This window comes from Drosophila virilis, chromosome 2, assembly GCF_030788295.1.
Source record: "Drosophila virilis strain 15010-1051.87 chromosome 2, Dvir_AGI_RSII-ME, whole genome shotgun sequence".
NCBI lineage: Eukaryota > Metazoa > Arthropoda > Insecta > Diptera > Drosophilidae > Drosophila > Drosophila virilis.
In genome coordinates, this window is record NC_091544.1 from 1,584,891 (window position 1) to 1,606,376 (window position 21,486).

General features: G+C 44.1%; 1 protein-coding gene and 1 non-coding gene across 3 annotated transcripts; both read left to right on the top strand.

The window, feature by feature from the left end:
- Positions 1–162: 162 nt before the first annotated feature.
- On the top strand, positions 163–3,940 carry Dip-B (Dipeptidase B). Of its 2 annotated transcripts, none has more exons than XM_015169454.2 (5): positions 163–308; positions 573–717; positions 2,198–2,471; positions 2,540–2,638; positions 2,700–3,940. In XM_015169454.2, the coding sequence occupies exons 2-5, from the start codon at positions 704–706 to the stop codon at positions 3,834–3,836; spliced, it is 1,524 nt and encodes a 507-aa protein (XP_015024940.1). In that variant the 5' UTR covers positions 163–308; positions 573–703; the 3' UTR covers positions 3,837–3,940. The 2 variants fall into 2 exon arrangements, with proteins under 2 accessions (XP_015024940.1, XP_002058532.1); XM_002058496.4 differs by having other exon boundaries at positions 170–308; positions 590–717.
- Positions 3,941–18,144: 14,204 nt separating this feature from the next.
- Positions 18,145–18,217, top strand: TRNAF-GAA (transfer RNA phenylalanine (anticodon GAA)). Its single transcript has one exon. It is a non-coding gene; the product is annotated as a tRNA-Phe (tRNA).
- Positions 18,218–21,486: the final 3,269 nt, after the last annotated feature.

A 21,486-nucleotide genomic window follows, 5' to 3' on the forward strand; every position in this document is an offset into this window, starting at 1 on the left:
TGTATTGTAACAAAAAAAAAAAATGTTTTTAACATAACAAACAATTTTTTTTTTGGCAAACATTTGTTTAAACACAATTAAGGGGCAAATATATTTTACATTTAAATATTGTTGAGTTCACTTTTGCTATAGTTGGCAACGCTGCGCCCGAACAGCTGACCGGCTTTATTCAACAGCCGTCAGCTGTTCTCGCCTCGCCTCGCCTCGCTTCGCTTCGCTCTTTTAACAGCAGCCGTGAACGTGACTGGCAAGAGAATAGCCAAGCCAAAGCCAAGCGCCAAGTGTTTGCGTTTGCTCAGTGCAACGACGTGAGTAGAAGCCGGAGTGCAATATTATTGTTGTTATTGTGGCTACTGCTAAAATTTCAATTATTGCATTCCGACAATTAATCATAGGTCGTGGACAGTTGTTTGTTATAAACAAAGGCGTCGCGTTGCGCGCTATATAAAGGCCGCTTGCTGCGCTGCAAAATCAAACACAATCATTTGTGCTGTCAACGCAAACGTTTTCGTTAATAACAAGCAACAAATTAAAAAAGAACGAACAAGAATATAAGCAAACATTATCGGCAGCTTATCGCCACTTCCAGTTCCAGTATTCCAGTGTATTTGCAATCTCAACGCACGCCCGTGTTGCCCAGTCAGTGACTCTCCACTTGCCGTTCGCCGCAGTCGTTGCCGCTCTCCACATCATCATCATCAACATGGGACTCGAGAAGTAAGTTAAATGAGATCTGCTTGCATTAGAGTTGCCAACTGTCGCTAAAAAAAAAAACAATCTGCAGCCAATTAAAAATAGCTAGATTAACTTTTTGAGCACAAATTGGCAATAAACACAGGTTTACTGAGATACCGAAAAAAAAAACAAAAATGGAAATCTGTTTAGTGTCAGCTGTTTTCTCTGAAAAAGCCAAACACAGCTATAAACTTGCTAAATTGGCCAAACTGCTGGTAAATAAATTAGAGCTGTCGCCGCCATTTGCAAGGACAGCTCCAACGAAGAGCGGCTGCAAAGCTCCCCTCTCTTTACGCTCTTTTGTTTGCTTTATTCTTTTCAAATAACGGCCCTTGTCCGTCAAACGTGCTTTGAAAGGAAAGTTTAAACAATTCTTGATGAGCTTATCAAACTTATCGCAATCGCAGTTATTTAGCGCACTTGAGAAATTGAGATTATCTTCTTATCAGCAATACGCCCCACAAAGTCTTAACACATGCATACACACATGCATACATGCATACACACATGCATACATGCATACACACATGCATATATGCATACACACATGGATACATACATGCATGCATACATGCATACACACATGCATACATGCATTGTTTAGCAAGGCGTGTAGCCCGCAATTGCCCTTCCCATTCGATTGACAAGTAATTGAAAAAAAAATAAAATATAAAAAAAAAGGACCGACGTGATTAAATTGCATTTCAATGAAGTTTTAACTGCGTGCAGCAATTAAATGAATGGGAATATATGCATGCAATTCTACTTTTCGATTTCGATTCGATTTCAACCGTAAAAACAAGTACGTTTCGACACGTTTGCTTTCGGATGTTCTCGAGTTCCGAGTGGAAACGTTATCCGAGTTGTTTTCATTCCCAAAACGAAACCAATTGTCAGCTGCTTTGCATAAATTAAAGTGAAAATTGAGGGTACTTCAGAATTAGTTCCCCAATATAATCAAATAAATACCTCGAAATACATATTTTCATTTATTTTGCCAACACCAAATCCACTTCAATTCCACAAAGTTTTGTGTATGCAAGAGAGCTTTCGCTATATTTATATAAACACATGTATATTACAGGAAATATTAACCGACCTTATTCGAGCCAGGTTTTTTTTAACTTAAATTCAATAATTTACATTTTCACCCATTTTCCACTAGTGAAATCTTTTCACAACTGAGTTTTTTGCTTGTTTCACTAGCAACCACTTTTAAATCGATGAAAAAGGGAAATATTTATTATTATTAAATTACCGGAACCATTGCTGATTATTCAAAAGAGTTTTCACCTATTTATATAAATATCATATTCGTAAATTCAATAACTCGCATTTTCACCCATTTTCTACTCGTGAAATATTCTCACAACTTTTTTTAAGGCTTATTTGATTTTCAATCACTTTTAAATCGTTTAAAAAGTGCAATTTTTTCTAAACCTTTTTATTTCTTTCCATGTAGACTATTGCCCTGCACCGTTAAGCTGTCCAGTATATTGGCCAAGTCCAGCTACGATGTGCTGTGCGTCATTGATCGCGCTGTGCCCGCCGAGCTGGCCGACACGTTCGAGGAGCATCGCGCCTTCGACAAGGCCTTCGACAGCGTCGTCTCGTGCTTCAAGTCGTCGCAACTGAATCTGCCCGTGATCTATGCGCCCGTCCAGGAGCTGACGGACTATGCCGACGTGCGCTGCTATCAGAAGGCGGCCGCCCAGTCCCTGCAGCGGGCCATTAAGGTGGGTTCGATTGGCCTTTGTAGGTACTCGAGTATATAAAGCTGATACCAATCCTTGCTTTGATATAGGCCGGCTTCCAGGCGCCGCTTCTGGTGGTGCCCAAGAGCAAACGCTTCTCCCAGGCGGAGCTGTGCACGGTCCTTGGCGCTCTGGAGGAGCTCTATGTGGTATGTCAATCCAGGCTCAACTCAGCTGGTTTTTACTGTACTTTCTCAATTCCTCGCCCAGCCCATTCAACTGCGCGAGGATGTCCCGGCGAAGAAGCAACGCATCAGCTCGCTGTCCGTGCTGATTGATAGTCCCAATGCGGAGCGGATCATGCAGGAGGCGCTGGTTCTGGAATCTGGTCGGCTGATTGCCCGCGACATTGGCGGCGGAGATCCGGAACGCATGGCGCCACCGCTCGTGGAGGCCTACATAAAACCGTTGTACGCCAATCTGTCCGTCAAGGTGATCGACGATGTGAATGTCATCAACCGGGAGTATCCGCTGTTCGCTGCCGTCAATCGTGCTGCCCATTCCGTGGAGCGGCATCGTGGTCGGATCATCTACCTCGAGTACAAGCCGCCCGGTCCGGCGACCAAGACGCTGATGTTGGTCGGCAAGGGCGTGACCTATGACACGGGTGGCGCCGACATCAAGGCCGGCGGCGTCATGGCCGGCATGTCGCGGGACAAGTGCGGAGCCGCCGCCGTCGCCGGCTTCATGCAGGTGGTCAGCGAGCTGAAGCCGCAGAACGTGCACGTCATTGGCGCGCTCTGCCTGGTGCGCAATTCGGTCGGTGAGGAGTGCTATGTGTCCGACGAGCTGATCACCTCGCGCGCCGGCGTTCGCGTCCGGATTGGCAACACGGATGCCGAGGGTCGCATGTGCATGGCCGATGTGCTGTGCCGCATGAAGGAGCTGGCCGTTGAGGGCAATCTGCCCGATCCGCACATCTTTACCATTGCCACGCTGACGGGCCATGCCTTCATATCGGCCGGCGAGGGTCAGTCCATCATTGTGGACAACAGCGTGGCCGCCAAGGAGGATCATGCACGCAAACTGCAGGCCGCTGGCCAGGCCTACGGCGAACCCTTCGAGGTATCCGTGCTGCGCCAGTGCGACTTTGACTTCAATGCCGCCAAGGCCATTGGCGAGGATGTTGTCCAGGCCAACAATGCGCCATCGGTGAGGACACCGCGCGGCCACCAGGTGCCTGCCGCCTTCATGATCCAGGCCACGGGCCTCGACAAGCACGGCGTCGACTCCCCGCTGCCGCTCAAGTATACCCATCTGGACATTGCCGGCAGCGCTGGCGAGTATCCACTCATGCCCACAGCTGCGCCCATTGTGGCTCTGGTCAAGACCCATTTGATCGACTAGCTGCGATCCGGGCTCCAGGAATATTTACAAGCGCCGTACTTATCCTTATATAATCACTGTATGCATCACAGCTCAATGTGAATAAACGTCTTTGTATTAATATACTCAATTTACAATACACTTGCAGAGGGTATTATAACTTTGTCAATCAGTGTGCGACAGCTCTCACTCCTCATGTTGAGCCTTATTCCGAAATTTATCATATAGCTGCATGGCAAAAATCATTTAAACAATTTTTTTTTTGTATGTATTCGGCTTGTCGAATGTTAGAGGAGTAAAGCAGATACGCTCGCTTTTTGAAAGGTTTTTCCCTTAGACCTTAATTGATATTGTTTTCCGTTAAAGCTATATTATATAGGCCTTTCGTATAGCTATAATACGATACGATCTAGACTTTCCATTAAAGCTATAATAATATAGTCTTCCCTTAGAGCTTTAATAATATAGTCTTCTTATAGGGTTTTATAATATAGTCATTCTTAAAAGTTTTATAATATAGTCTTCCTTAAGGGCTATATGTTATATACTTAGTTTAAAGTAAAAGATATTTTCGTTAACAATAAACTTTTGCAAGTACCTGCTTTACACACGAACTTTTCATATGGCAGTTATATTATATATAGTGATCCGATCCAGTCGGTTCCAATATTATGCAACAGCAAGACGGACCTGTGCATAGTTAGAATAGTTAGACAATAAAACCTTAAAACTGAGAGACTAATTCCCATATCGCTATCAACCCGACTGTTGTTGCTGATCAGGAGTATATATACTCTATGGAGTGGGAAATGTCTGCTTCTATGCGTTAGGAAATTCATGACAAAACTATAATACCCTCTGCAAGGGTATGAAAAGTGTCATGCTTTTCTGCCATGCTCCTCACACATGATCCACATTTTATCAGCAATTGCGAACTTGACAACTCTTCTTACATATCTGCAAGAGTATCTAATCTTCGGCGTGCCTTTATACCTATATTTTATTTTTATTATTTTCTTTATACTTTTGCATAATTGGCAAGCCGTTCTGAATTTTGATTTCTCGCTGAAATCGCACTTCTTTTTTTCTTTTTCTGTTGCGCATTTTCTGTGATTTCGCTTGGGCTGCGTCGGCAGCGAGAACCCGTTAGGCGCTGCAGTCGCTGCCGACGTCGCAGTCGCGGCGTCTTCGCTGCGCCCGCGATTGGCCAGCACTTGTCAGCTGTCGCGTTACGTCGCGTTTACCGTTATTGCCTGGCTATGGAAACTCGGTCAAGAGTGTCTCATTCATGCCGTGATTGCATAATGTACCGTTGCTCCCAGTTGCTGCCGGTTGCTCCCAGTTGGCCCGTTGTCCGTTGATACCCTGTTGGAACGGGTAGAAAGGGGTATATTGGTTATATGCAGATCAGAACGAGCAACTCTCTGATCTCGATAATTAGAAAAGTGGCAACCTTGAACTTGGAAATATAATATTATCCTATGCCTTATATATATATATATATCTTGCCCAAAATGAACATGATATCGTTTAAAATCGATTTTGAGACTTGCTTCTCTTGAGCATAACTCGAGAACTATAAGAGCTAGATACACCAGCTTGGGTATGTAGGCTCTCTTATATTAGGCAAAGCTTGGGAATGTTCCATTCTTTGGATATCTATTTCTATCTCCCAAAAATTGAAAAAATCAAACGATTTTTAAGGTAGAGCCTTACACAGCTGACAATCGCATCATAAAAACCGGGGCTTAGTTAAGAATGCATTTTCCACGTATGGAGTGGGATAAATTAAGAAGAAGCCCAGCCTAGCCTAGAATGTTGACAATGGCAACTTGGCGTTGAGTCGAGGGTATCTGCCGGTCTGGCACACCCGACCCGAGTACTTTTACTTGTTTATTTTTTTGTTTCTGGCTTATTTTGTTCTCGAGTCGGTCTTGACGGGGCTCCTGGGTGCGCTTCTAGGTAATTTATTGACGCATGCCTCCACATTTGACAATGACAACAACCAGTTGCATTTGGCCCATGATCTTGCTCTTGCTCTGGCTCTGGCTCTGGCTCTTGCATGCGGCTGGCTAACGGTATTCATTATTGATGAGCGGCAAAAGTCTGCTGCTTCTGTTGCCCCTCTCTTTTTTTGCCATTAGTGTGAATTTATTGGCAAGGCGGAGCTTTTTTTGCCTGGAACCGTTCTGGCCGCTCCGTTAACGGGCCGTGAAGCCAAGACATGACCTGATTATGGCAGGACTGGTTTTTTGTTTATCTACTGGGGGCCAACAGCTGCAGCTGTTTGAGTAGGTGGTTTAAGGGGGTGGTAGAGGATTGAGGGGGGGTTTGTAATGAGTTATGGGAGCTTATGCACGAAGGAATCTCGCGATGCGCTTAAATTGCATTCGAGATCTGAATGATTGACTGACTGTTTGAGGGACTGAATGATTGATGGATTGACAGACGTTTACCGTTCAAATTGAACTTTTTTTGTTTGCCAAACATCGACCAGAAATTAAATTTTGTAAACCTAAAGTCATTTCTTAAATTCTACCCTTTTTTTAGCGGAAATCAAGCCCGGAAGTGAAGTTAATTTGCAAGAAAATTATTTGAGACATTTTTCACACTTTTCGCACAATTCACGCCTGCTGGCTGAAAAATCAAGGTCAATCTTTTTTTTTGTACGAAAAGCTTCACATTTATATTCAAAACTCTACTCAAATACGTGCTTTGCGGATTTGGCCTCAAGCTCATTTTTTTATAAAAGTTCATTTTTTTCGAATTTATTTGACACGTGTTTCACGCATTTCGCTAAATTCACCTTTCTGTGCGATTGAAACGGGGCCAAAAATGAGCGTCAGAGTTTGTTTTCAACTCATTTTACGATATTTCTAAAAAATACGACTTGAGAGCAGCTTTTCACTTGGATCCGTTCAGATATAAGCTTTCCACGAGCGGAAAATGCGTGAAAAGTCGATTTCCATAAATTAAAGCAAGAAAATTGGGTTTGATTCTTTGAAACGGAATGTGTGAGCGCCCACACACGGAAGATTTTTTTCACAAGAAATTTGATCAGCCATAAAATAGTTAAAAATATTTTAATTTTTTCCATTTACTCCCCATGCCCCCCTCCAAAAACAACTCTTGTTTGTTTGCATAAAACGATTAAAGTCTGGCAACAAGTGAATATGTAAACGCATTTAATATGCCAATCCTGACGAATCAGTTGACTTGACAACGACAACACTTGCAACAACAACAACTGCAACAACAACTGCAACAACAACTATTAAAACAGCACCTTGTCAATTTTGTTGCTTGTCACTGGCAGACGCTTGGGCTGAGACAGCTGAGAGCTGGAAGCAGGGAGCTGCTGCTGTTTGTGCGGTATGCAATGTTGATCCATAAATTCACAAAAAAAAAAAAAAACAGCGACGCAGCAGCAACAGCAGCAACTGTTGGCGGAGGGGGGGGCAACAGCTGCGGCGGCGGCATTAATAATAGCCAGCAACACACAAGCAGCGCCAAATGAGGGGGGGCTGTTGCAAAGCTGCAGCAACAACAGCAGCAGCAACAGCAGCAACAACAGCAACAACAGCAGCAACAACAGCAGCAGCAACAGCAACAACCACTTGAAGCAGCAACGACAGAAATGATCTTAAATGAATGCGGAAGTTTTTCTTGGGGTTTCGTAACCAGCTACACGGCAGCAACAACAACAGCAGCAGCAACAGCAGCAGCAACACGCTCCCAAAGAGGTCGCAATTCCAGTGGCAGGCAGCGGCAGCCGCAGCCAAGCTGGCAGCCAAACGCTGTACATGTATTAAACACACACATATACACTCATATATACATTTATGTATGTGTTAGTCGCTTCGATTGCCGTGAGTCCATAATCATAGATGCAGCAGCAGCAGCAGCAGCAGCGGCAGCGGCAGCAGAAGCCGCGCTCGGAGATTGAGCTAGCCATGGATATATTAAAATGAAGCCAATGATTGCAGCAAAAACAAAATTGTTAGCCAATTTGTGCCTGGGCCCGGCAATTGGCCGGCTTTTGGGCCAGGAGCGTGTGAATTGGACGCAGAAGTGGCAGCAGCAGCTGCCGCTCAAAAAAGCTAACAAGTTATTTGATAGCCGAAATGGCTGGAAAGCTAAGCGCACAGTGTGCCCAATCAGCCGGAAGATGTTGGCCCCAGCTGTCCGGGAGAAGAAGAAGCAGATGAGGCGGGACAAAAAGAAGAGCGGCCAGAGGCAGTCAGCAGGAAGTTCAAGGATGCAATTCGTAACCCTGGGAATGTGCCTTCATTCACAAAACGTGTGAAAGTCTCTCGAAGGGTGTGTGCCTGTGTGTGTGTGCGTGTGTGTGTGTGTGGGCCGTGCACAGCGAGACAATTTTCTGCATAAACTCATAAATATCAATGTGATCTAAGCGCAGCGCCAGGCGCCAGGCCAGGACGAGGCCAGCAACAACAGCAACAACAACAATGGCAACAGCGGCAACACCTTGAACTTGGCGAGCACGTCGCACACACCTTGACAACTCATAAATTAACTGTAAATTATGAACTACAAAACGAGATAAGCGAAATGTGTGTGTGATTTTCTTCTTTTTTTTTGCCACAAACATTTTCCTTGCAACCACACACGAGCAACATGCAACAACAACAACAACAACAACAGGCGCCTCATAATCCATAATATTGTGTCATGTTCATGATCAGCGCGACATGGACTTGGCCTCTGCCGCAGTCGCTGCCGCTGCCGCAGCTGACGTCGCCGCCAACGTCGCCTGTGGCATATTTCGTTAGTTTTCGTTTTGGTTGCAAAATTATTTGGAAAAGCAAATGAAAGTAAAAGAAAGATACAAAATGTATCTATAACTGTGTGTGTGTGTGTATCTATATGCAGCTTCAGGCCACGGCGCAGCCTTAGCCTTAGCCTCTAATCAATTGGCAAGCGGCAACAGAACATTTAAACACATTACGCCGAATATTTAATACCCTTAACGACAGCCAAATCTTATTCAAAGTCCGAGCCAGCACTCGAGAGCGAGAGAGAGAGAGATAGAAATAATGGCGAGAGAGATAGACAGATTGGGATAAAGAGTGAGATAGACAGAGAGAGTGAGAGTGAGAGAGTGATAAAGATAGAGATAGAGAGAAAGGCAGAAATAAATTAATTGAATAGATCTTACTTAAAAGATATTTATATAAATCTATATTTAAATTCTATTTATATTGTCCTGACTGAAAAGCTTTCTTCTAAGTAGAAAGGCAACCCTAGAAAGAGTTTTGGAAGATGCGATCTGTTAAAAAGTTTATCAAATTGTGCATGAAAAACCTGTCAAAAACTTTAGTCAAAAGTCGGACTACGTAGCGGAAAGTTGCTGGTTCAAAGTAAGCAGCAATACTAGGAATTGGTAGAAGAGAAAATTCAAAAATCGAACCCTCTGAAAGTGGCATTTAAACAAAATTATTGTGATTGTCTGATCGACTGATTGATGATCAAAGACCAAAGCCTAAATAGTGCTCAATCAAGGCTCAGAATGAAGAGTTCCTACAGAAACTTGGGTAGCGCTGTGGGCTGGTTCGATGTGAAGGGTTCGAACTGCCATTTGAATAGAACTGTGCTGATTGATGATTAAGGCACAGTCTAAAAAGTGCTCAGACTTGATTGAAAGCATTTTCTTTACATCTGGTAAAAAGCAAAAATCAAGATACATTTGTATCTATAACCAACCTTTGCCATTAATATGCCAATATTTTCCTACATATTCAGCCTGATTTTGCTAATCTCTTTTCGAATGCGTTACACAGTTGCTGTCAAAATGATGTTACCCAGCAGCGCAAGGGTATGACAGGGAAAAAAAGGGGCTTGAGCCAAGCTGTGCGCAGTTGGTTCGAGATTTTTATGTTCGCCTCTCCGAGTTAAATGTGAAAAGCAGCAGCAACAACAACAACAACAATCAAAACGAAAAGAGAGAGAGAGAGAGAGAGAGAGAAAATTATGAATTTTTACTTTCACCGCATGTGGCATTTTGTTCAGGTTTGTTTTCCGTATTTCGCCCGAATCTGAACTTGAGTCGGCGGCAAATTGCGATTGTCAAGGCTGCCGTGTGGCGGCCAAAAGGTGAGTTCGAGGTGTGGTCCGGCCAGATAAGAGGCGGCAGAATGCGGGCAGCGCTAGGCGCACAGCTGAGCTGCGCTGCGTTCGCAGTCGAGCTGTAGATGGAGATGGAGATGGCGATGAAGATGTCAGCGCAGATAAGCTGAACAAAATAAACACGATTGAGCGCGCACACACACACACAGACACACAGACGGGGGCGCGCATGCAACATTTCCGCATTGGCTGCGCGGCAGCTCTTAAGCTGCGCTCTTTGCGGCGAACACGGGCAAGCGGGGAAACGGGCAAACGGAGAAACGGGCAAACGGGCAAAGCAGCTTTTTGGTTCGCATCAAACGGCGTTCGGGCTTAATGCGGCTTCGAGCCAGGTTCGGCTCGGTTCGTGTTCGTGCTCGTCGTGTTCGGGCTCGGGCGCATGTCTATAAGCTTCGGGCTTTTCGATCATGGGCAGCAATACGTCACTAGGGTGAACGTACCTCGCAGATGTTAGTGGGTCACTATTTGTACGGTCAACGAACCTTTCGGCCCGTTTGTAAATATGAAACGACAAAAAAGGAAAAAAAAATGAAAAAAAACCAAGAGGCAGAGAGTGCGAGAGAGCGAAAAGCTGCGGCGAAATGGAGGATGCTGTTGCCAGTCGCCGCCAGTTGCTGCTCACTTGCTTTCTTTCTTACTATACGACTGTGTGTGCGCGTGTGTGTGTGTGTGTGTGTGTGTGTGTGTGTGTGTGTAACTTGTTGTTGTCTTGACTAACTTGACTGGTTGCAGTCGTAATTTACTTGTGCTATGCCTCTTGATCGTCAGCCGCAACGTCGTCTCTCGTTGATGCATCCTGCTTGGACACCTAACCGCAGCAGCCAACCCCCTGCCACCCCTCCCCCCTCCCCTCCCTCTTCTTTACAACCTTCTGTTCTGCGCTCCGTTCTAGCCCAGTTTGTTTTTGTATTATGTTTTGCCATTTTGCTTGCCATGCACCCACTTTGCCCTCTCACCTAACCCCCCTCCCCCTCCCTCACCCCGACCGCAACTGCAGCAGCTGCATTGCATTGCGCCTTGTGTTCTTATTATGTTGGCTGGAAACAGGTCTGTTGGCTCTTGGCTTGGTTTGGTTTGGTTTTCACGTGATTATCATGATCATCATTACCTACGCCAGCCACATTAATATCGTCATCTTCACACACACACAAGCCTTGCTCTTCTCTGTGTGTGTGTGTGTGTGTGTGTGTGTGTGTGTGTGCGTTTCTGTGCCTGTATAAGTAAGACCATAGAAATGCATTTCCGCATATTTTACAACACTAAAAAAAGTGACAAAAACAAAAAAAAAGGCAAAAATAAATATTTGTTTAGTCTTTTGTTCGATTCGAGCGTTGTTTCGTTGTGCCTTCTTTTCGTCACTTCGTTTGTTTGTTCTCCCGCCCCGCCCCGGCCCCCCCGCTCAGATACCTGCCCGCCCGCCCCACATGTAATTTAAGCCATTATCATTAGCTCACTTGCCACATGTGGCACTCGGCTCTCGGCAAACGTTGTTGCCGCCTTTATAATGAAGTAATTACGTTCGTGTTTTTTTTTTTTTCTCTCATTTTTTTTTTGCACTGATTTAGTCGGTCTATCTATAGCTTAGTTTCTTATACTATCTATCGCGCCTGATAAGATGCCAGTGAACCCAGCATTTGCCTTTGCCTTTGTTTCACTTCGTTTCGTTTTTAATGCTAATTTCTAGAATTTCCATCAAAAGTCTTAAGAATGTGCAAATTATTTAAATCGAACTATTTATGGGCTGGACAGCGAAGCTCGCGCTTAAACTATTGTTTATTATTTATTTATTTATTTTTCTTTTAAGATTTTGCAGCATTTTGCATGGTTCGCTTAGTATATCAATTTTATGTTGGAGTGTTGGAAAATGTGTCGAACTCAAGCTAGTGTTGCATAGTATTTCAAGATTTATCGCGCTTTAAACAAACATACTATAAAATATTATAGTAGTTCTGCTGAGCACAACAATTACAATAACAACAACACATGGGTATGATAAAAAGCTGCCCCCCATCTTGATCGCGAGCTGCTTGCGACAGTGGGGCATGGGGCATGGGGCATGGGGCATGGGGCATGACTCTGGCCACAATGTGTTTCTACGAATTTTGTTATCAGGAAAAGTGCACGATCATGCCAATAAAAGCCATAGAGCCAAGCGATGGTGTGAGGGGAGGGTGGGGAGGGGAGCACCGGCTTGGCATGGTAACAAACTTAATGCATCTGGCGTTAAAGTGTCAATGATCTCGTTAACAAAAGTTTAAACATTTCACGCAACGCGGGGTTCATTCAACTACACACAGAGAGAGAGAGAGAGTGAGAGAGAGAGAGAGAGAGAGCTGGCAGAGATATGGCCAACTGATCACATCTTGATACAGATAGCAGCTAGAAGTGGCCCTGGGTAATGGTCAAATCATGCACGAATTTTTGCACAAAGAAGATAAATTAATATGGTCAGCATGTCATGAATTAGGTTTCTTCAAAGCAACAAACAAAACCAAAAAAAAAAAAAAACCTATATATAGAAAAAGAAATACAAAAGTTCTTAGTGGGCAGTGCACGACTAGAAGATACCTAAAAACCAGCGAGAAGTTCTGCTTTCCTTTCGATTCACACAATTTGTTCTTCAATAACTTCGGTGCTTATGGTCCGATATTTATGAGATTTTCAGGGATTGTATCTGGCGAATAAAAGTGTCTACATGCCAAAGCGCAAGGCTGTATCTTTAAAAATATTATCAATTTGGGATTGTGTGGGAATTGCTGGAGGTATCCTAAAAATGTTATATTTTTAAGCTGGGTACTCCATAAGACAATCTTCATACCAAGTGCCGTCTTAATAACCTAAATAGTTCTCGAGTTATGCTTAAGTTATTAAAATTCCTACATCATATATATCTAAGTTATGAAATTGGGTGTAGATATATTCAATAAGTATAAATATAAAGTTTATATTATCGTAGTTCTTTAGATTTTGGCTAGAAAATCGCGGTGCAGGCTTGAAGATCTCTTCTTCTGCCTGTTACATACACGCACGCAAGCACACAACACCCTTTTTGTCAATTTCCAATGGGTTTTAGGGTATTTCTTAAAAAAAAAAAATGACAAACCTATGAAAACTTACAAACTTTCACGCAAAACGTACATTCAACTCCAGAGGCAGAGGCAAAAATCCAGAGTCCAGAGCTGAGCAGAGCCAGAGAATCGAGTGTCCAAAGACCGGGAGTGCCATGGACAGACAGAGAGAGAGAGAGAGAGAGAGAGAGAGAGAGATGGACACGTATGAATTCCCATAAATCAGCTGTGAGCCAAAGGGTCAAATACCTCTAGGCGAGCTAAAAATTACACGCGAACCGAGAACATGTGTTGAAAGGAGAAATTAAAACAAAATTAGTTTTACTTTACACGCTCTATCTGTATCTGTATCTGTAGCTGTAGCTGTAGCTGTAGCTTGCGATGTATCTGTATTTGCTCAGATACATTCTGTTGAGACAGTTTCGGATCGCTTGATCCGTAACAGATATCTATTAGATACAAGATACCTCAGTCATACTATATTCATATAATATTTTTGATATTTGATACAGATAATATAATATATATATCAGTCATTCTCTAATAGATATCTTAAAGATAACATTATCTTATCTAGATAGATAAGTTTTGAATTTGAATCTGTATAATCTTATCTCTAATTCTAAAAATTAATTTGTTAGTCAGAAAGCTTTTAAAGCAGAGAATTTCATTTTGAAAGCTTTTCAAAATTAAAAAAATTAGGAAATTTAAAAAAGGCAAAGCTAATTTGTTGTTTACATTTTTGCTAAAATGTATTTAGAGATTAAAATAAATAAATAAATTAATTTATGTTTTGTAGCATTATTAAAAACTTTAAAGTTTAGCTGAGACATAAAATCGAATGTATATAAAAAATATATTTATTATAAAGAAAATAAAAAATATTTAAATTTAAATAGCATTTAACTTATCTTTTTTGTTTTAATATCTTCCTATTTCGCAGTCTCTTCTTCTTTCTTTAGAGTGCCCAATTTTGCTTTTTTTCAAACACTTATATATTATAATATTGCTTTACAACACTGGATGTTGACTTTTGGAAGGCTACGTAAATGTTTACAGGCAAACTTTGAGAAATATCAAAATTAAAATTAATAAAACATTTGCTCAGTTCAAAGAAGAAGAAGGCTTTCTTTAAATCTGAAGTTGACTTGCCGCAAATCAAATTGATTGCGATCAGCTGGGCTTTGTTCTAATTTCGTTGCCCACAAATCAGCTTACAGCAGATACAAAGATACAGATACACTCAATACACACATGAGCATATTTGGTAATTCAATTTACACACACACACACACACACACACGCGCGCGGAGGATCAGTGGGAATTGAGAGTGTGGGAAGCAGAAGAAAAACCCTAAAACGGCAAAGCCCGACTTTTTTGTGTGGCCATAAAAATGCGTGAGTTACGTACGCGTCAGACAAGTCCGTCAGTCAGTCAGTCAGTCCGTCAGTCAGTCAGTCAGTCAGTCAGTCAGTCAGTCCGTCAGTCAATCAGTTAGTCATAAGCCGAAAAGCCCTGCTTGGAGTTTGGCCAAACAAATGCAAAGCAAATTAAACATTGGGGCCCAGCGCACCGCCCCTCCCCCGCTCCCCCGCTACCCCCCTTACCCGCTCTTGCTGGTCTTTGCCAAAAATAAAAGAACCTCAGCGCTTGGCCATGCGGTTGATGATGACGACGACGTTGGCTTCTTTGGCTTTTGGCCGCGTTTAATGCGCCACGGTGTTACCAAAGTGGCAACGACAGTTGCGGCCATTCACCTCCCAAAAAAAAAAAAAAAAACCACATGTGAGTGTGTGTGTGTGTGTGTGTCATACATAAGCATGCAGCGTGTAACAGGCACAATACCAACAAAGCTGTAACAAAGCTGTGTGCGCTAGTTGGAGGCCAGGCCTCAAGCACACACACACACGCACGTACACACACGCACACACACGCACACAATCTCTACACGTTGAGTGCGTTTCGATTCTATGTGCGTACATACGCATGTATGTATGTGTGTATGTAGTTTCTTTTTGTTTTGGCGGCTTTCTTAAGGCACACATACACATGCATACATTTATACATACATGTGTGCATATGTATTTTATTTGGGTTTCATTGTCAGTGTAACCCTGCAACAAAAGCCCGCTGGGCGGGCAGCGGGCAGCAGACGCAAAGCTCACTCATAAAGAGACACACACATGCGCGCACACACGCACACACACACGCACACATACGCACAGAGCTTGTTGTAATGGCTTTGGAAACACGTTCCTCCTGCTTTTGGCCTGCTTCTTTGTAAGCCAACTCGTGCTCTGGGGCCAGGGCCAGAGCTGTGATTGACATTGGGCAGGGTCGACGTTGCCGTCGTCGACGCCGCAGCCTGCGCCTGCGCCTGCGCCTGACATGCTAATGTGTAAAGAGCTCCAGTTTTTTTTTTCGTTTTCTTAGCTTTCAAACAGCACTCGTAAAGTGAGCGCGGACCGCCCAAGCGCAGCCGGCAAAAGTTCAAGCAAAACAAAATCAGCTGACCGCGCAAGAGCAAGAGAGCAATTCAGAGAGCGAGCGCACGCAAAAGAGCGCGCAACGCAAAAGAGAGACAGCAGCCAGCAGCGAACAGCATGCAATGCTGCAATAATGCGGAAGTATGGACAAGCGACGCGTCCGTCGCTGCCAGCGTCGACTTTGACGTCGCGACGTTCATGTAATGCATTTGAAGCGCAGCGCCATGTGACTTTGTGGGAGCGCGCGACTGAGCGCCAGACGCGAACTGGTTTGCTTTGCCAGCCAGTGGAAGTGCGTGTGTGTGTGTGAGTGTGAGTGTGTGTGTTTGTGTTTGTGTGCGTGAGTGTTTGTCACTGTTTAGACAAACATTGTTTATAACTTGTTTATATAAATATTGTTAATTTCGTGTGAGTAGAAACTGGCCCCCACTCAAAGCTCCTGCCGGCGGCAGAGCCAGCGACAGCGGCTGTTTCTCTTTGGTGTCGGCTCTCACGACTCGCCTTGTGCCATGAATATTACAAGTTTATATGAAGCAAAGAGGGGCAGGGGGGCAGGGGGCTTTGCAAGTTGCCTGAGCGGCTTAATGTGTGCTTGTGTGTGTGTGTGTGGGAAGAGAAATGTGGGAAGAGAGCAAGAGCAAGAGAATCGAGCAACGTTAAAAGCGCAATTAACTGCTCAGCACCAATATCAAATCAGAATCAAAATCGTTTTAATGAATTGCACAAAATTGCCCAGATTGACGCGCATTTAAGTTGCGAACATTATTAGCCTCAATTGACATTTGTACACTGGGCTGACTTTATGTATTGTACGCGAGAGCGAGCGCAAGCGCGAACGCGAGCGCAACTGTGGGAATGTTGGCATAATAATGGGAACGAGATCAGGCTATATTGCATGGGATATTTTCATGGAAGTTGCCTATAATATTGGGTTATTTGTCACCAAGGGGGTTTTTAATTAACAGCGCAGCTGACGTCACGCATAAAACCACAATTATATAACGTATTTGAGGTACTGTTAATGGAAATGGGGAAATTGGAATTGGATAAAGTATTGCATATGAGAATGAGAATAACAACATTTTATTTATCGTCATCAATTTCCATTTATGCATTTCCAATTAGACTTGTAGGTGCTCTCAAACGTGCCGGGCACAAGCAACTCTGCACAGTTCCAGTCCCCAGTCCCCTGTTCCCACCATTGCCGCTCCCAGTGCCAACTGCAACATTCACACGTGCAATATCCACAGGCCTCCAAGCAATTCCGATGCATGCATTAGATGCGCTCATACATGCTAGAGCGAGCGAGCGAGAGAGAGAGAGAGAGCAACAAAGATGGAGAGACAGAAACCCAACATGGAGCTATACAAAGTTACACATGGGTGTATGCATGAAAAGAATCCAAACTGGTAATGAAAATAAAGTGCACGTCGCATGTGGTAATAATAACAATAAAATAAAATAACAAATTACACGCAACACTGCCGCCTGGGCTTGCTGTGGGCCCGACTTCCAGCGCTGGCCTGGCACTGGGCATGCATGGACATGCACGCGGCCCGATAATTACACAGACACGGCAACAAAAACAATTGTGCAGCCGCCGACGCTGACGCTGACGCTGACGGCGACGCTGCTGTTCGGCCAGGAGTGGCCCCATTTCGCAGAGAGCGAGAGCGAGAGCGAGAGAGAGAGGCAGAGTGCAGTTGTTGTCCAAAATATCAAAGGGTTACAGCCAAGGGCAAACACTGGCAAGCTCAGCTTACAAGCTAGCCAAACGTTAAGCTTGCTCTTTGCGCGCTCTCTTTGCTGCCAGCTCGCATGCTCTCTTCGTTCTGAAGAGCCATAACTACCGCACACACACACATACGTATGCGCACACTCAAAGGTGCTATGAGCCGCAGCTTAGTTGTGCAGCTCAGACAATCTGGGTCACATTTTGCCATTGAACCGGTGACGTCACAGCAGGGCAACGACCGCAAAGCACGACCAGCAGCGGCAGCAGCAGCAGCAGCAGCAGCAACCATTGGAAAGCGTGCAAGCAAACATTTTTACAACGACAACACGAAGCTAAAGCCAAAGCCGCAGCCTCTGTCTTGGCCTCAGTCGCAGTCGCCAGCCTCTGCCGCTGCTTCTGCCTCAGCTACAGCCTCAGTTGAAGTCTCAGCTACATTTCTGGTTTGGTCGCTGGCTGATTTGTTGCCCAGCAAAAGCTGTGTGTGCGACACTGCGCCCACTCCCCACCCCATCCCACACCTACCCCGCCCCCAACAGTTCATTAGATGCCATGCGCTATCATGGCGGAACAAACATGATTTGGCAGCACTCTTCAGCCCTGACACTGAGATGGCCACATGACCAGCGTCTGCTTCGGCATAAGATAGAACAGAAAAGTTACAGCTATATATACATACATACATTAATATATATTTATATACATATGTACATATATATTTATATATAATTGTTTGCCTGGAAACGCATTTTGTGCGCCGCGCCAAACGGCCCGGGCAAAAGTTCTATTTATAATGTGCTGGCGATTAGATAAGCTTCTCTGTTTGTTTTGCCTAACTAGGGCTGCGCTGCTGGGCGTGCGCCTTAGTCAAAGTTAGCGGCGTTTTGTGCATGCCGCCGAAATAGCTCAGTTGGGAGAGCGTTAGACTGAAGATCTAAAGGTCCCCGGTTCAATCCCGGGTTTCGGCAAGCAATATTTTTTTGTTTTCAATTTTTTTTTAAATTGTTTAAATGTTTGTTCTAGCATAAATTGATGAAATATTTATGTTTTATATTAAATTCAAGCTGATATATCAGTAAGAAGAGGAATTTCTATACAGAAATTGCATAAACAAAATGTATAATCTAATATTAATTTTCTTTAGATACTTTTAGAATAAATAACACTTAATAACTAAATGTTTTGCTGGCTATGTTTAATAAAATGTAATAAATAATTTCCTTCTTTCCTCGCATCCTCTTTGATTTGATAAGATGTCACCTTTTAATTGCCAACTTCGGTCTCGGTCCAGCCGTGTCCGGTGGCATTTGGCTGTCAATCAGGAGAGATGCGCACAAAATTGAGCTAAGCTGGCGGCGCAAATGGCAGCCGGAGGACACGAGGCAGCGGCACAAAGGCGCAGGCCACGGCAAAGGTGCGGATTAAGCCGCATAAAGGACACAGCTCAATCAAACAGCAGGCTAAACAAGGACACCGTCAGGGCCAAGCGCAAGGCAGAGGCAAAGGGAAAGCGAAAGGGAAAGGGAAATGCAAATCGCATTATTAACGCAGGCCGGACTCGTAGCTGGACCTGGACCTGAGAATCTCGGCCTGGCCATTGTCCGGCGGCGAGCAAAAGTGTGACGAATGCGTTGACAACAATTAACATTCGAAAGGGCCGCAAAGGTGTGCGGGCGCGCTGAGGTGAGGCGCAGGTAGAGCAAGAGAGACACTTTCGGTTCAAGTGGACAACTGATTGAGCTGTCCTGGGGCGGAGGCGGAGAGGGGGGGGGGAGGGGGCGTCTGCCAGCTGCAGCATATGCAAAAAGGACGTAGGAGCTGCTGGCCAGGACAACAGCTGCCGCCGGCTGCGGCTGGGGACGCGTGCTAAGCGCAAACCACAAAAGCCATTGACTCGGCCCGGCAATAGAAAAATATATATTTTCTGCCCTGTTACGCCCCAGCATATCGCATATCCGTTTGGCATAAAAAAAACTCCTCACTCCCGGCACACGCAGCACACGCAGCACATGGCGCCCTCAGCTGACGACGTTGTCCTCATATCTTTTGCATACAAAAAAAAAAAAAAAAACTGAGATCCTCGGGTTTTTTATTCTATTCCTTTTTTTTTTCCTATAATTTCATTGTGTTTTTTTTTTTTTTTTTATATATTTGGTGGGTTTTTTTTTTTTTTGGCTTTGTTTTGTTTTGTGCTGGGCCTCGTTGAAAGTGAAAGATTGTTGAGGCACCCTCAAAATGCAGCATCTTGTGGCCAGGAAGTGTAGGCCGGAATAAAAAAGTGAAAAGATCCTTCAGGATCTGCGGTCGGGGTGCCAATTGTCTGAAGCGCCTCTATTATGAGATTGTGTTGATCGCATCGAGCAAATGATTTTTTGTTCTTTCACTTTATTTTTTTTTTATTTTCATTGCGGCTCAAATATTTGGGCGCAGTCGTTTATACCTCGCAATTAGTGCGAGTGCGGGCATGCGCATAATCAAATAGTTAAATATTATATATTCAATTATAATATAAGAGAATAAATAAAACATTTACAGCAAAGTCTTATATTGAATATTATTCATTTGAACCGCGCAATGCCTGGTAATTTCTGCTAGTTATTTAACAAACTCTTTACTTCACATTCATTTCGTAAAATGTTTGACAACTCTGGCACAAACTTCAAATTGCACTTACAGGGTATTTCGAAGTGCAGCATGCTCCGCCTAACAGCAGGCCCTCATGTTTTTTATGCCCTCTGGAAAATGTTTTGCTTAACATCGTAAATCGTAAATCGTAAATCGTAAAGGTGTGTTGAGGGTGCGTCTGCAGCGTGTTTCACTCTCGTTTTCGATTGGGCAACCCTGCAGGGACCCTGGTTTCGCTCAACAGATGCGCTTAGAATTTAGAAATATGCAAACTTGTACTAGGGCCCCAGCTAACCGTGGAGCAGTTTGGGCAGCCCAAGCAGCCCGCCTCGAAGCGCAATTACATTGTGCACATACGTACAGCTCACACACACACACACACACACACACACACACACACACGGGTATGTGTTCCCGGTGGCTGTAAGGGTTGGCCCCACCTGCCGCCGCGTGGCATGTAAATTGCGATGTAGTCGCCGTTGCGATTCCTGTAAAAGGTATTAGGCTTCCATGGACGCCAGCCCGGCAACAATGTTGCCCAATTACAGCCCAAAGCCAAAAGGTTTCGGCCAGGAATGTGCCTGCCACATTCATTTATCCGCCACAAAGTACATGCACCAATACCAAGGCAATGTAACAGCGGGCGGTGGGTGGCGCACAGTGGTACGAGTTGCATAAGAAACGAATGGAAATTTGAGAGTTTGAAATTATTGAGTGAAATCTAGTCGGTTATCGATATCGATAAGCGATCGATAGTTCTCTCTCAGTTTAATCTATCGACTAAATCGATTATTTTTATCGAATATATAAGGGTGAGCTGTAGCCTGGCATAATTTGGAAATTTCACTCCAATACGTGCCCTCTGCTCTGACGCATGTGCCACAGAGTATACTCGAGCTACAAAAGTTATCGATCAATTTTATCGATTAAATGTATAAGCTTTCTTAATTGTTGCACTTGAAATGAATTCTTATGCTTATGCTTGCGCAGCTAAGTTGAATTCAGTTAGAAACAAATCGATAATGTTAATCGACAAGTGCAATCGATTAAATAGTGTTAAGCTTAAATATTTAAATTGGCTATCGATTATTAATTATCGATTAAATCGTTTGGAGCTGTGGACTTAACAACTCACCAGGTGCTTACATCGACTTAAGTCCAATCGAAGCTTAGTTTCATCGAGTAAGCGTGTTATCGATAATTTCTATCGATTAAAAATTAGTTAAATCCCAATCTGTGCCCACTGTGCTTATGCTTGTGCAGCTGAGTGTAGTTAAACGCGCCCTCTCTTGCCCTCTCTCTCGCTTTGCCACTTCCTTTCACTCTCTCCCTCGCTCTCTGCAGCTGCGCAGCTTTGGTCCTTGCGCCCGCCTGGCCAGCACATGTCCTGCTCGTCACGTCCTGTCGCTTGCTGTTCGCCTGCTAGCAGAATCTACAATATTTCTTTTTCTCCGTTTGGACGCGACGCCCACGCATATGCATTCGACCAGAAATGTTTTTTGGCGCCAAAAAAAAAAACGTCCCCCACTGATAATGTACTATTCATATCATAAATATATGAGCGTATATAATAACCCGTGTGCGTGTTGCCTGCCGCATGCCGCATGCCGCA

Excerpts from the sequence above, each read along its gene's own strand:
- Dip-B (XM_015169454.2), top strand. Across the intron at positions 2,472-2,539 it reads CCCTGCAGCGGGCCATTAAG|GCCGGCTTCCAGGCGCCGCT; the intron begins GTGGGTTCGATT and ends GCTTTGATATAG. Across the intron at positions 2,639-2,699 it reads CTCTGGAGGAGCTCTATGTG|CCCATTCAACTGCGCGAGGA; the intron begins GTATGTCAATCC and ends TTCCTCGCCCAG.